The sequence below is a fragment of the Mastigoproctus giganteus genome, chromosome 10, assembly GCF_048544385.1.
Source record: "Mastigoproctus giganteus isolate SK-2022 chromosome 10, ASM4854438v1, whole genome shotgun sequence".
Taxonomy (NCBI): Eukaryota; Metazoa; Arthropoda; class Arachnida; order Uropygi; family Thelyphonidae; genus Mastigoproctus; species Mastigoproctus giganteus.
In genome coordinates this window covers 69,880,134-69,895,018 of record NC_143584.1, presented here as the reverse complement: position 1 = coordinate 69,895,018, position 14,885 = coordinate 69,880,134, and the positions used below count along the sequence as shown (strand labels likewise).

At 36.8% G+C, this 14,885-nt stretch overlaps 1 protein-coding gene across 1 annotated transcript in view; it reads right to left on the bottom strand.

The window, feature by feature from the left end:
- The window catches only part of kis (chromodomain helicase DNA binding protein kismet), a 1,089,809-nt gene that overhangs the window by 1,026,123 nt on the left and 48,801 nt on the right, over positions 1–14,885 (bottom strand). Inside the window, 1 exon segment of the mRNA XM_090383876.1 lies at positions 2,552–5,092. Coding sequence (XP_090240002.1) covers positions 2,552–4,990 — 2,439 coding nt within the window. The 5' untranslated portion in view covers positions 4,991–5,092.

The following is a 14,885-nucleotide window of genomic DNA, read 5'->3' as shown; positions in this document are numbered from 1 at the left end:
AGCAAATTTCCAAGCAGAAGGAAAAACACCTTTGGAATAAGAAAGGGAAAAAAGGCGGCAAAGAATAGGAGTAAGTTCAGGAACACAGGTTTTGAGAACAAGTGGAGAAATACCATCAGGACCTGGAGCTTTCTTAGCATCAAGATTTGTCAAAATCCTTCTAACATCCTTTTGACGGAAGACCACAGGAGGCACTGAATGGAGCATGTTGGGAATGGTGGGAGGTGTTTTACCAAGATCATTAATACATGAGCTAGAAGAAAAATGGGATGCTAGCAGGTTAGCTTTATCCTTGGCTGAGGTGACAACAGAACCATCTGGTTTGGACAGAGGCGGGAGTAAAGATGGGCAAAAGTTGCGGTCAATAGCTTTGGCAAGAGACCAGAATGCTCGGCTACCATTAGGGCAAGAAGCAAGTTTTCTACCCTTAGCCTGTTCAAACTCTAGTTTGGACTGATTAACAACTGCTTTACAATTGTTGCGAGCTTTGGTGTAGGCAGAAAATGAAACTGAAGAATTAGAAACAAGCCAATTATGATATGCAACATTCTTCTCTTGAACAGCCTTAGCACATTTATTGGAAAACCATGGCACAGACATGTGGTGAGCTTTATTGAAAAACCATGGCACAAACATGTGGTGAGCTTCACATGTCTCTTCTCATAACACAGCAGTGATGCAGCACAGTGGTCCAGCTAAACACCAAGAACAATACAGGAATAGCAAGAACAATATCCACATGTTCATGCACTGGATATTAGCTCATATAGGCTAATATCCTATTGTGAATTTCATAGATACCCATGCACACTGTGAGACACAATAAATTATGTCTTGCAAGAACATATCAGCACCAACACTGGACCACCAATGCATGGAAATCAGCTGCCTAGTCTGATGAATCCATTTCCAACTCCATCATGCTGATAGACATATCCACAGTTGGAGAATGCAATGTGAGCCCATGGCACCTATATGCTCTGTTTGGCATTCAGCAGGCAGGAAGTCGTAGTGGGAACTGTTTATGATTTGGGGACTGTTTACATAGCATGCCCTGGATCTTCTGATCACCATTAACCAACAGATAGCATCTGCTGTTCTATCTTGAATCACTGACAAAGTACACCCCTGTATGATGGCACTGTATGCAGACTACCCTAGCATATATCAAGAGAACATGCCATGCCAAGACCTGACAGGATGCTAATTGGCTTCAGGAACATGAGGATGAATACTCTAGCTTCCCATGACTGCTCAACTCACCCAATCTAAACCCAACTGGGAATGTTTGGGAGCTACTGGAAAGGAATTTTAATGCTATGACTACCCACCTGACAATGTGAGGGCATTCCTGGACACACTGTGAATGCATGAGTAGTACTACCACATGACATCCTGCAACATCTTGTAGGGTACATGCCAAGATGTGTACAAGCTGTATTATGGGCAAAACATGGCCCAAACAGGTATTAGTATTCAGTGGTAATACAAAGACAACTCAGCATATATAGAAAAGACAGGGAGTTGATATGAAACTTGCATAACTGAACAAAGAATCAGAATTAGCTGAGCATGTGCTGGGAGGTGCCAAGGCATATAACAATAGGAACTTGGTGATAATGGAGGGGAACTTAGAACTATGGAATGGGCTTTGCAACAATAACATTGAATAGGGATTAAATGGGATGGGATACCATTAGGCTGTAAGAATGCTAGATGGATTGAGATTCTTCTTTATGACATCAGAAAACTAAATGACATCAGAAGTTTGAAAAAATCAAATTTGTATCTATTCTCATTCATTGTGCATGTGAACATGGACCTGTATAAGGTTTGTAATGCGATGCTTATATAATATTTATCGTGGTGTATAGTGTTGTTAAAGTTTGTTTATTTCTTGATGGATATCAAATGCGAAGAAAACATCTCATCTTAAAACATGATTAAAGCCAGATTATTGTTTTGTCAAAAAAACAATTGCATTCTATGAGAACTACTGGTGACATTATGCTTTTAAGCAGTGTTGTGAGCTAAAGTTTTTGGCCCATTACAATATTTTTTAAATATTTTTCATAAATAAGCACACATTTCTTAAAATACAGGAAAATAAGCATCTACACTTTTGCACAGAAATCAACTCAAATATTATGCAACTCCTTCAGTTACTCTATAGGTAGTAAACAAAATTACACCAGTATAACTAAAATAAAAAATTATCAAATAGTTAAATCTAACCAATGCTCACAAAAATGAGATTTTAGTTTTAATTAAAATGGGAAAACTATTATAATTACTACTTAACATATATCTATCTCCCATAGAAAAAAAACATATATCTATCTCCCATAGAAAAAATATTTTACACACAAAATATCAGAATCATAAGTGGTCCACATACTTAATATTATGTATAAAATATAATATATGCACCTGAATATATATTATATATTCACACAATAAATGAACTTGCAAGATAGTCATTTAATAATCATATATGATTCATGAAATAATTAACGTATTAATATTCATTGCAATCATTTTATACTTTTACCTTTTGCTGATTCTCTGGAGTTTGGTGTAAGCTGTAGAGCTGTTGAAGTTCCTGTTGAATCTGTTGCATTTCATATGTCACTGCATTTTCTACTTGATATGATGATGCTTTATTAATTTGATACTGATTACTTGAATTACTAATAGGCTGCATATGACTTGGGGCTGCATTATTAATGTTATGATGTAGTGAAATGTTTGTGTCTGGTCCCACAACTGGCTGCATAACATTTCCATTGTTCGAAGTTGTATATGTTACACTAACATTGTGTTGTCCAGTTATTATTCTTTCCGATCCATTTGAATTTGTTCGAGCTGTAACTCCTGGTCCAGCTGGAACCGGCTGAGAATTTGGCACATGACTTGAACCTAATGTATGACCAACAACTGGTGAGAGCTGCCCCATAGACACTGCAGTTTGTCCCATATAATGATGGTGAGTATGTGATTGGGGTGACACATGAGTAAAGGCAGGGTTTTGGGGCTGAGGACGGGAATCACCAGTTGTGGCAGCAGGTGAAAGATGCTGGTGGTGTTGTGATTGAGTATGTGACTGTCCCAAGTGACCATAATAAGAAGAGCCCACAGGGTGGCTCATAGAAGAGTTCTGAACACCTGAGACACTGGCTCCTGCAGGTGGATTACTTGATCCTGTTCCTAAACGTGGCATCACCATCTGTTCTAAATGCTGCAAGCTGTTGGACGGTGCTCCTGTATTTCCAGGAGAGAGACCCTGTCCAGGACTGGACATGTGAGTGGCATTTGGACTTGGATAGCTTCCCTGAGATTGTGGTGTAGAAGATGTATGCATAAGTCTATCAGGAGTGTGAGATGGAGGAGGCATAGGAGATCCAGCAGGTGGTGTTGGAGTCATATGCTGAGGGGATTGTGTCACTTGAGAAGGATAAGGACTTCGGTACTGTGGACTTGTAGGTGCTTGCGGCAATGGCTGTGTATTAGGATACGGAGATAAATGTGGTGGTGTAACTGCCCCACCTCCACTATTTGCATGTGGCGAAGGCTGAGCACTACTTGGATAAGGTTGGTTAGGAGAATATGGTGGATGATACTGCTGAAGCCTAGCAGGGCTACCTGGGGGAAGAGCACTCCCATGCTGCTGCTGTCCTGAATTGAGTCGAGGAGAAACTGAAGGATAGCTTAACTGTTGTACAGGTCTAATACCAACCATTGGTTGCCCTATTAACTGATTTGATACTGTATGAGGCATTGTGTTACCAACACTTGTAGTATTATAATGAGGTCTACTTATCATGGACTGAGAAGATGTAGCATATGGTCCCTGAGAATATGTCATCACTTGTTCAGACTGAGACATAGGAGCATGGGCAAGTTGAGTGGCACCTGATTGTGAAGCACTACCAGGGTGCATATGTCCACTATTCTGACCTCCTGGAGTTACATAAGATGATCGCTGAATTGCATTAGGTTGTGCAGGTGAATGTTGTACGGCGAATTCTTGCCCACTTATATACTGAGTCTGATTTGGAGTGGTTGGTCGAGGACCCTGCATAGAAGCAGAACTATGAGCAAGTGTACCTGTTCCATGCTGACCTGAAGTTGCTGGGGTTGACTGCTGGTGTGGAGAATATCCTTGAGCAGAAGGTATACAGGGACGCGAGTGTTGTGTATGTCCTACATTGTTCTGCCAAAGATCATTACTTTGAGCGATATGCTGCAAACTGTGAGACTGCTGCTGAAGTGGCTGGTGGGTTACTGAACCATACTGAGGATACTGTGGTGAACTTTGCTGCATGTGAACTGCTGCTGGACTTGGTTGTTGATGTCTTGGCGTAAGATGACCACTAACCATACCCCGGTGTTGGTAACTTGCAACCTGATTAGGTGTTACAGGTCTTGGAGACAGCTGCTGAGGTTGAGAACCATGAGTCAAGAGTGGCTCTCCAATATGATGAAGCCTTGGACCTGAAACATACTGGCCTCCACTAGCAGTACTACCAACACCACCACTCACAACAGGTCCTTGGCTGTAATTACCATAGTGATGCAGCTTTTGAGGCACTTCACTTTGTGGATAGCCATGAACTGAACTTGTCTGATAAACCATACCTCCAGGTCCAGCCTGAGGAGGTGGTTGACCTTGCTGCTGTTGTGTTGGATTCATACCTTGTATCAAAGCATTAGGATTTGGAGTGGAAGATGAAGGCATACCTGATATCATTCCTGTACTTATTCCAGATCCTGCAGCATGAGAACTATGGCCATAATTTCCTGTTAAACCAGAATCTTCTATTATCATTCCCCCACTTCCACTCATGTTATAACCACCATTACTACTGGAACTATTGTTACTGCTACTACTGCCACCTCCACCACCATTGCCACCACCACTATTGCTGATGCCACTGCTGCCACCACTACCACCTCCTCCTCCTCCTCCAAGAAGGTGGTAATCTGCCATCACTGCCTCAGCAGTTTTATGCTACAAAAGCATAGTAATATCACAACCCACTGGCCACGCTTCGAACATGGCATTTACTTTGTTGTCTTGAACTCTATATACCTGCAAGTAAAAATAATAAATCTTTTAAGTAATAATAAACAAAATATAATGATAATTTTTTTTTTTTTTTTAACTTAGTAAAGATATCAGTATTAAAATATCTGCTCAAACTAAGTTCAGTAAACTGCTATAATCTTAAACTATTAATAAACAAAAATTCTGTCCAGCCACAATAGCAGGGAATACATGTTGAGAATTCAACAATACTGTCAGCAGTATTGTCAGTCAATACGGCCCTGGAGACTGTGTAGTGTGGTCTGAGGTTGTTAACAGAAGAGACTGATTTTACAGAAGTGAGATATACTTAAATAGAAGAGGTGCAAGAATATTCACTGATGCTATCGAGGCAGCCTTAGGTGGCCCAAAAAAAAAAAAAAGTTTTGGGTTTAAACAAAATAACAGAATCCATTGAAACATCCAGCAGCCTGCAAACAAAAGTGAAGGGGAATTCAAGTGTTGCTGTGTGTCAACACAGAACAAATAAATACATGGCTGTGTTAGGTTAAACAGAATAAGAATAGGTGCATGTATACTTACTTGCATTTACACTAATGCTAGGAGCATAGTAAATAAATTTGATGAATTTGAATTACTGATTAAGTCATCAAATGCAGATATTTTGGAGATTTGGAGGCATGGTATCACACAGATATAAGGGATACAAAATTTGAATATGGGGAGTATGTGTACAGAAAGGATAAACATAAAAGGATGGGGGAAAGAGTTATGCTCTTAGTTAAGAAGCACATAAAATTTAAGGCATAAGCACAGAGAAAACAAAAATGAGAGTAGGAGTGTGTTATAGGCCTAATGGCTGATGGGTATAATGAACGACTGCACAGACATACGGAGTCAGTTGGGAAATCAAAATGTCTTATAATGGGTGATTTTTAACTTTCCAGATATTGACTGGATTTTATGTGTTACTACTTATACAACAGCAAGGTTTTTTGTGAATTTAATGAATGACTGTTTTCTACACCAGGGTGGGTGGGTGGGTGAGTGAGAGAGAGATTTTTGGATTTTAAGTTTAGCTTAGATGCTTAGGGTTTGATAAAAGACTGACTAGGTGTCAGTGATAGTGTATTGATGTAGAATTTACTTAAAGATGTAACTATTGTCACGGGCAAAGGAAAGGGGGATTTGATTTTTTAAAGGTGACTAGTGGTCAAAGACAATTTATAAATTCTATGCACTAAGACCCACCAAAGATTTTACCAACATATTCTAAAGGGCAAAGATTCTGTGAAGTAAAGCAGAAGCTACTCAGCTTTTTTACACCAACTAATAGATACTATTTAATTCTTAGAAACCTAGATGGATAGTAGATGAACTAAAAAGATTTGTGGTAGAGAAGAAAAATGCATAGGCATATAAATTATCAAGTGATAAAGATGCCTACAGTAGATATAAAGTGGCCGGCAAGCATGTCCCAAAAGAGGTTATGCAAGCTAAGGCAGATTAAGAAAATTCCTGGCAAAGAATGAAAGAAAGGCAGCAAAGGCTTCTTTACATGTGTTTGTGTAAATACTGGAAGAAAGGGGATGAACCACAATAGTCCACTTAATATCAATGGTTTTACTGTTGATGATCCTGCTCAAGTTTCTGACAAACTAAATAGGTATTTTATATTCATACATAAACAGTTATTTAGAGAAAGGGATGGCAGAAGTTTATCAAACCCTAAGCATCTAAGCTAAACTTAAAATCCAACAGTAAGCTAAATTAAAAAAAAAAAAAAAACGACACCTGGGGTGGATCAGATCCATCCAATTATATTAAGCAGCAAAGGAGGTATACAAGCCCTTAGCCACAATTATGAAAGAATCTTTGGATTCAGCAGTGATCACTGTATATTGCAGATGTGCATATGTATCTGCAATTCACAAGATGAATCTAAGCATAACATGAGTAAGTGTTAGCTTCAGGCCCGGGCAAACTATGGCTCGCAAGCCGCATGCGGCACATGAGCTTTAATTGTATTTTCGAAAAAAAGTTTACTTATTTTATGCCTTTTGCGATGCCTTTTTGAAAAATAAATTTGTATATGTAATACATTATAGAATTTGTCGACTTGTAAATTGTTTTATCATCTCTGTATTGTTCAAATTGAGATAGAATTTGAAATTGTGCGCGAACCGGAGCGAGCCAACGGGAGCTTTTATAAAGGTATAATTTGCGATTATAAACTAACCTCGCGAAACTACGGTAACGGACAACCTGTGATGATGACAATGGCTTTGCTGCGGTAGCAGAGTAATAGGATAGGACTGCCGACCTGCTGCAGTTTCAATCTCTATTCTCTGACGATCATCCCGCAGTTAGTTTTTTTGCGTTATCTTCGGTCATCATCTTGGTGCCAGTAGTGATAAAAATAATATTTACGCCCTTTTAAAAATGAATAAAAAACAAAAAAATTCAACAAGAGCATCGTGTCTTCAATGAAGAGTGGAACACAAAATATTTTTTTTGCTAACATAAATAATGAGACTATTTGTCTCATCTGCCAGGAGAGTGTCTCAGTGTTGAAAGAGTACAATATTAAAAGACATTTCACTACTAAACATTCCGAATATGGTGCTAATTTAACTCCAGAAGCGAGAAAGAAAACTGCTGATGGATTGATTCAAAATGTGTTTAGCGGCTAACTAAGGAACAAGAAGCTACAGTAGAGGCCAGTTTTGTTATTTCTCATATAATTGCAAAAAGCAACGAGCCTTTTTCTGATGGAGACTATATTAAAGAATGTCTGACCAAAGCTTGTGGAATTATATGTCCCGACATTAAACACAAATTTGAGAATATAAGTTTATCTCAGCAAACCATAGTAAGAAGAATTGAATGTATCGATACAAATTTGAATGAGCAATTATTATCAGTATTAGAATCCATAACATGGTACTCGATAGCTCTCGACGAAAGTAACGACCAAAAGAATACTGCGCAGTTATTAATTTTCATACGTGGATGTACCTCTAATTTTGAAATTATTGAAGAGCTTCTTTCAAGGGAATCTCTTAAAGACCAAACAACGGGAGCTGATATATTTGAAAAAGTTGAAAAATGCTTAACAAGATATAATTTACAATGGAACAAAATGGTAGCGTAATAACTGACAGAGCACCAAGTCTGACAGGTAAAAATGTTGGAGATTTAAAGAAAATTCGAGAAAATTATCCTGATTATAATTTAATTACAATTCATTGTATTATACATCAAGTATTATGTAAAAATGTGTTAAAAGTTGAACATGTCACATCTTGTATTATTAAACTAGTAAATTTAATACGATCGAGGGGCCTGAAACACAGACAATTCGTTAATTTCTTCAAGATATTGAATCCGAGTACACAGATATTCCTTTTCATAGCCAAATTCGATGGCTTAGCTTAGGAAAAGTTCTTCAGCGAGTATGGGATCTTAAAGATGACATTGTTCTATTTTTAAAACTGAAAAATATTATGGACTTTCCCGAATTAACTGATAATAAATGGATTTGTGATTTTGCATTTACCCTGGACATCGTGACACACTTAAATACGTTCAACACCGTGTTACGAGGGAATAATTTATACGCCCATGATATGGTAAAAAGTCTGAATGGATTTCAATTAAAACTCCAATTGTTCTTTCGACATTTATTGATTAACAAGGTAGACCACTTTCCAACTATGAAGTTGCTGAAGATTCCGTAAAATAAATTTGAAAAATATTGTGAAATTATCAACGCTTTGAATGACGACTTTTCACAAAGATTTGGCGACTTCCGAAAAATTGAGACAAGTTTGGCAACAGTGTGCGACCCATTTTCTATAGAAATTGAGTAAAAATTGAAATTGAATCTAAATAAAAATTCTTTGCGATCAAGCATCGCCGATGAACATTTACAAGCTTTAAGAATCTCAACTACAAAATTAACACCCGAAATTTTAAAAAAATTAACTTTTTTTTAAAAATGTTAAAATTTTTTTTAATTTCGGGTGTTAAAAGATGCAAAACAGTTCCATTCATCTTATTAAATTCTTGGTCGTTAGAGAATAATTTTTTTATGTTATATTTCTTCTTCATGATATAACAAATAATATATATCTAAAAATAGTATTTTACGTGCAGCCCGCCTTCTTTTTGAATTCCTAATGTGGCCCTTCAGCCAAAAAGTTTGCCCAGGCCTGATCTAAGCTAAACTTAAACTCCAACAGTAAGCTAAATTAAAAAAAAAAAAAAAAAAAAAAAAGACACCTGGGGTGGATCAGATCCATCCAATTATATTAAGCAGCAAAGGAGGTATGCAAGCCCTTAGCCACAATTATGAAAGATTCTTTGGATTCAGCAGTGGTCACTGTAGATTGCAGATATGCATATGTATCTGCAATTCACAAGATGAATCTAAGCATAACATGAGTAAGTGTTAGCTTGATTTCTGCTCCAGGGAAAATAATGGAGTCTCTGGTTAAAGAAGTAATGTGGGCCCATCTAGAAATGAATACAGTTATATTGAAGTCAGAGCATGGATTTGTTAAGGGGTAATCTGGTCTGACCAATATGATTGGATACTATGACACAATAACAAAGGAACCAGATGCAAAAATAATTTTGACAACAATCTTAGATTTCTGAAAAGCTTTTGATACTGTTGCACATAAAAGACTGCCATGTAAATTGGAGCAGTGTGGCATTAAGGGCAAGTTTCTGCTATGGAGAGAGCAATGGCTGAATCACAGAAGACATGTTGAGTCTAGGAAAATTTACCGTCGCGTCAGTTTATCACATTTTACCATCTACAAGCAATGAGATGTGTTTGGTCAAATCATAAAAAAATACTTTTTATTTAAGTTTCTGCCTTAAGCTATGATTAGCATATTTTTTGGAATTTATGAACTGAGGGAATAATACGGAAATAAAAAAAAACATATGTATGGAAATATGTAATTTAATAGGTAGATTATGAATTTTAATAGTTATCACAAAAATAGTAAAAAAATCCATTATTTGAACAATATAACAGTTGGTTAATTTTAAACTAAACTAAACTAATTATAATATTATATGTCACACAGTACACTATAAAAATTCAAAATGAATGTTTATGCAATCTTCAGAATCAGTCATGTTGGGATAATTAATTACTAAGAAACTGTAATATTTACAACACAGTATGTAAATTATTAATAAGAAATATTATGCACTATACCTCTTAGATAATCAACAATATCACCCCGTTCATCGTAAGCACTAACAAGCCTTTTAATTCATAAATCACAATACTTCTTTTTTTTGTCGCCCGGATCACTTCCACTTAAGTTAAAGGAATTTAAGTAGGTACCTACCTAATTCCAATTTTGGAAAATAACAGGCAATTAAATTAAAGCACCTGCAATGGTATGTATTTCTAGGAAATGTATACCTAGCATATAACTTCCTTCCATTTTTAACTGCACTTAATTCTTAAATAACACCTATAGAAAGGCCATATTTTCAATTTAAAATGACCAATAAATTTATATAAATTATATGTATTGCCTGGCGATAAAATATGCTAGCAATCATTTGTAGGCTATAAATTGTTTATAAACTTAAATTTTCTTAAACTTTTGGCGATAAACTTTCCTAGACTAAGTCTAGGAAAATTGCAGGCGGTGAATAGGAAAGTTTATCGCCTGCAATTCACCGCCAGAAATTAATCGCTAGCAGTTTACGGCCACGTCAATTTATCGTATAAATAATTTATAGCCTACAAATATGCCAGGCAATATATATAATTTATATAAATTTATTTTTAACTTAAGTAGCATGTTTTAGGGGAGTGGGGGATAGGGCGTGCCGATTAGGGAGGTACTTATGTATTTATAATCTCTTACAATCACAACATTTTCTTATTTTGAGTTTATTTTTCATCCTTTTGAGTTTGTGAATGCATCATGTCGGTGGAATTTTTGAAATCAGAAAAAGGAAAACCGAAATTGTGCTTTAGTGGGCATTTGTTTTATAAAGACAGGCAAAATGAAACAAAAATTCATTGGAAGTGTCAAAATTACCGAAAAACCAAATGTGCTGCTCAAGTTACTACGGTAGATAGCACCATCGTTAAAACATGGAAGGAGCACAATCATTATGGAGACGCAGCAGGAGTTGAGGCAGCACAACTTCTTGATACCATTCAAACTTATGCAGAAACAACAAATAATACGCCTCATAGTATTATTTCAAATGTTTCGAGAACCTATAGCCAAGCAGCAGCCCCTAAGCTTCCAAGTGTAGATACAATGAAACGAACAATCCGAAATATAAGAAATCGAAATTTTGATGGCCCAGTTCTTCCAACGCATTGTAGAGACAGTTTTTACAGAAGAATATAAAACATCATGCAATGGAGAATTGTTTCTACAATTTTATTCTGGACCAGAGGACAATCTTCAGTATTTTCAGTACGAAAAGAAATTTGCAGTTGTTAGCGCGAAGTGAACACTGGTATGCCGATGGGACTTTCAAAACTGTTCCCTTCCTTTTTTATCAGCTGTATACGATACATGGATTCGAGGACAAAATATCGCTTCCATTAGTTTATGCATTATTGCCTAACAAGTCTGAGGAAACATATGTATCTCTACTACAGCAGCTGAAAGTATTGGAACCGGCTATGTCCCCGCAATCAAATAACTATAGATTTTGAGACGGCAATGATGAATGCTTGCAGAAGAGTTTTTCCTGACGCTTTGCAACGGGGTTGTTTTTTCCACTTTTCACAATGTATTTTTCATTCCATTCAGAATAATGGATTGAAACAATGTTATGAAACTGACGCTAATTTTGCTTTAAATATGTGAATTTTGGCAGCAATTGCATTTGTGCCCACTCCAATTGTGACGGTCGTTTTTTTAACATTTGTGTGAAAATGGTGTTTTTCCTCCAGAATCACGAGAAGTTGTTGTTTATTTTGAGGATACATGGATTGGACACCCAACCAGATGACATCTTCGTGGACCAACAAAGTATTCCCATGAAATGTGGAATGTATGCCAGCTTGTTCTTGAAGGATTACCAAGAACGAATAATTCTGTTGAAGGGTGGCATAAAGGATTTGAGGAACAAGTCGCTGCTTATCATCCCAACATTTAGAAATTTATTGATTGCATTAAAAAAGAACAAAGTATTAACGAAATGAACATTGAACAATATTTAAGTGGAAGTGATCTGGACAACAAAAAAATGAAGTATCGCGATTGTGATGAACGAATTAAAAGGCTTGTTAGTGCATACTATGAACAGGGTGATATTGTTGATTATCTAAGAGGTATAGCGCATAATATTTCTTATTAATAATTTACATACTGTGTTGTAAATATTACAGTTTCTTAGTAATTAATTATCCCAACGTGACTGATTCTGAAGATTGCATAAACATTCATTTTGAATTTTTGCAGTGTACTATGACATACATAATGTTATAATTAGTTTAGTTTAAAATTAACCAACTGTTATATTGTTCAACTAATGGATTTTTTACTATTTTTGTGATACATGTAACTATTAAAATACATAATCTACCTATTAAATTACATATTTCCATACATATATTTTTTTTTATTTCTGTACTATTCCCTCATAGTTCATAAATTCCAAAAAATATGCTAATCATAGCTTAAGGCAGAAACTTAAATAAAAAATATTTTTTTATGATTCGACCAAACACATCTCATTGCTTCTAGACGGTAAAATGCAATAAACTGACGCGGCGGTAAATTGCTGGCAGTAAATTTTCTGGACCCCGACATGGTTATCAATGAGCACTGCTCTTCTTGGACAAATGTTATTAGCTGAGTCCCCAAGGCTGGGCCCAGTGTTTTCTATAATTATTAATGATAAAGGCATATTGGGCTTAATGCAACAGTGTGTGGTGTATCTTAATGTGCTGAATAACTAATAACTAAATTTAATTAACTTAAAAGGAGTATAGAACAAGAAGTAATGTTATTACGTACTAAATTTGTATGTACTTGATTCTTTAATACTCACAGGCATACTCTCATCATTCTTCTGACATTCATCTCATTTGTTCAGGTTTTTTCTCACTGGTCTGCTGCTCCTCTGGCACTCCAACTTATTACTATTTTTCAGTTGCCATATAGCCCCAGCTGCATTTCATGCAGGCCAGGGAGAAGTACAGTGTGTTGGTGTTGTTAGTAAATCAGGTCAGGTTGTGCTAGTATCTTAAGCTAAATAAATTATATATATATATATATATATTTTTTTTTTTTTTTTTCTTTGTGTGTATTTATGCAGCCAATGTCATTCATTTCTTCACTCACTCCCATTTACCACAACACTCGTTCACTTTCTCTTGCTCCCTTACTGGGTCACTCTCTTTTACTAAAACTAACATTCATTCCCTTTTATCACAACTCCTTTTTCACTCAATAATTCAGCTCCCAGCACATTTACTCAATCTTTCAAACTCTTTCATTGATTTAATTCATTTAGTCTACACTGCATTCCCTTACTAATATTTTTCAACTAAGTTGCTTCCCTGGCTGCCAGTATATCTCCTACCCCTACATGATTACATAGTGGGTGTGGGCCCCCAGGTCCCTACACAGGGCAGGGTGTTTCTTGGGGGGGGGGGACCCTGGTCAATCCAGTTTCATCGTCAAGTATCTGTCAAGGAGCTGGAAACAGCTGACCTCTCAGGTTGAAATGTCATCATCTGGGTGTGGTAAGAGACATAGGCATTTTTTGGTTATTGATTATGTTTGGCTGCTGGGGTGGGGGGGGCTGAATTGCCCTTCTTTGCATTTCAGATATTTTTTGTGCGAAATCTTTGTAATTACCTTCTATTATAAACAAATTTTCTTGTCCCCTGGGGAGGGGACCAATTTCTGCTATTAATTGTTTCTTGGTATGTCATAAATTATACATTCATTGAGAATTTGTGCCTAGTCTTACTCTCGTCACAAGTACAGTTTGGGTCATCAGTCAGCCAGCCCTAAGGAGGTTAATTTTGCCTTTAGGAGCCGTGACCTATCTGTATAAAGGTAGTAGAGTCCAGGGATGTACACTTTGGGTGATTTTTGACTAACCATTTCCACCTATGGTAGAAACTTTTGGTAACCAGACCTCTGGTTTCCTGCTCCCAATTTGTTTGCCATAGCTCATGGAGTTTTGTGCTATTATTTTCCTTTCAGCATTGATGTTATTGGCTGTGTCAAGGGCTATCCTCAAAAATCCTGTTGGTATGCCCTGTTTGGGGCTACAGTATAAGCCTCTTTTGGTTACTTCCAAGTAAAGTGGGAAAGTGCCAACCAGCAACTGCAGTGAAGGTGTGCTTACAGTACAGCATGGTCTGGTAATAGTGAGAAGTATTGTTCTCTGAAATGTCTCTAATTTGTTCCTTTTCTGACTATGGCCGTGCGGTTAACCATGCATCGGCTCCACAGTTGATGACAGGCAAGAACACTGCCCTGGTATATGACTGCCAGGGTCCTTCTTTTGAGTCCCTAAGTCAGCCCGACTGAATCCTGGCAATCATGCTTGCGCAGTTTCTCACTTTTTTGCTAAGTATGTCAAATGGGGATAAAAAGTTAATTTTGAGTCAAAAACAACCCCTAGATATTTTAGTTCTGATACCATTTTTATGGTTTTTTCATTAATTTTAATTTGAGGGGGTCTGCTTAGGTTTCCTTTCATAAGTATGGATTTAGTTTTTTCAAGTGATATCCTGAGCATGTGCAATTGTGCCCACTCCTGCTGTTGCATGAGGGCAGCATTTGATCTTTGCTCTACAACCACTCTTGTGTTT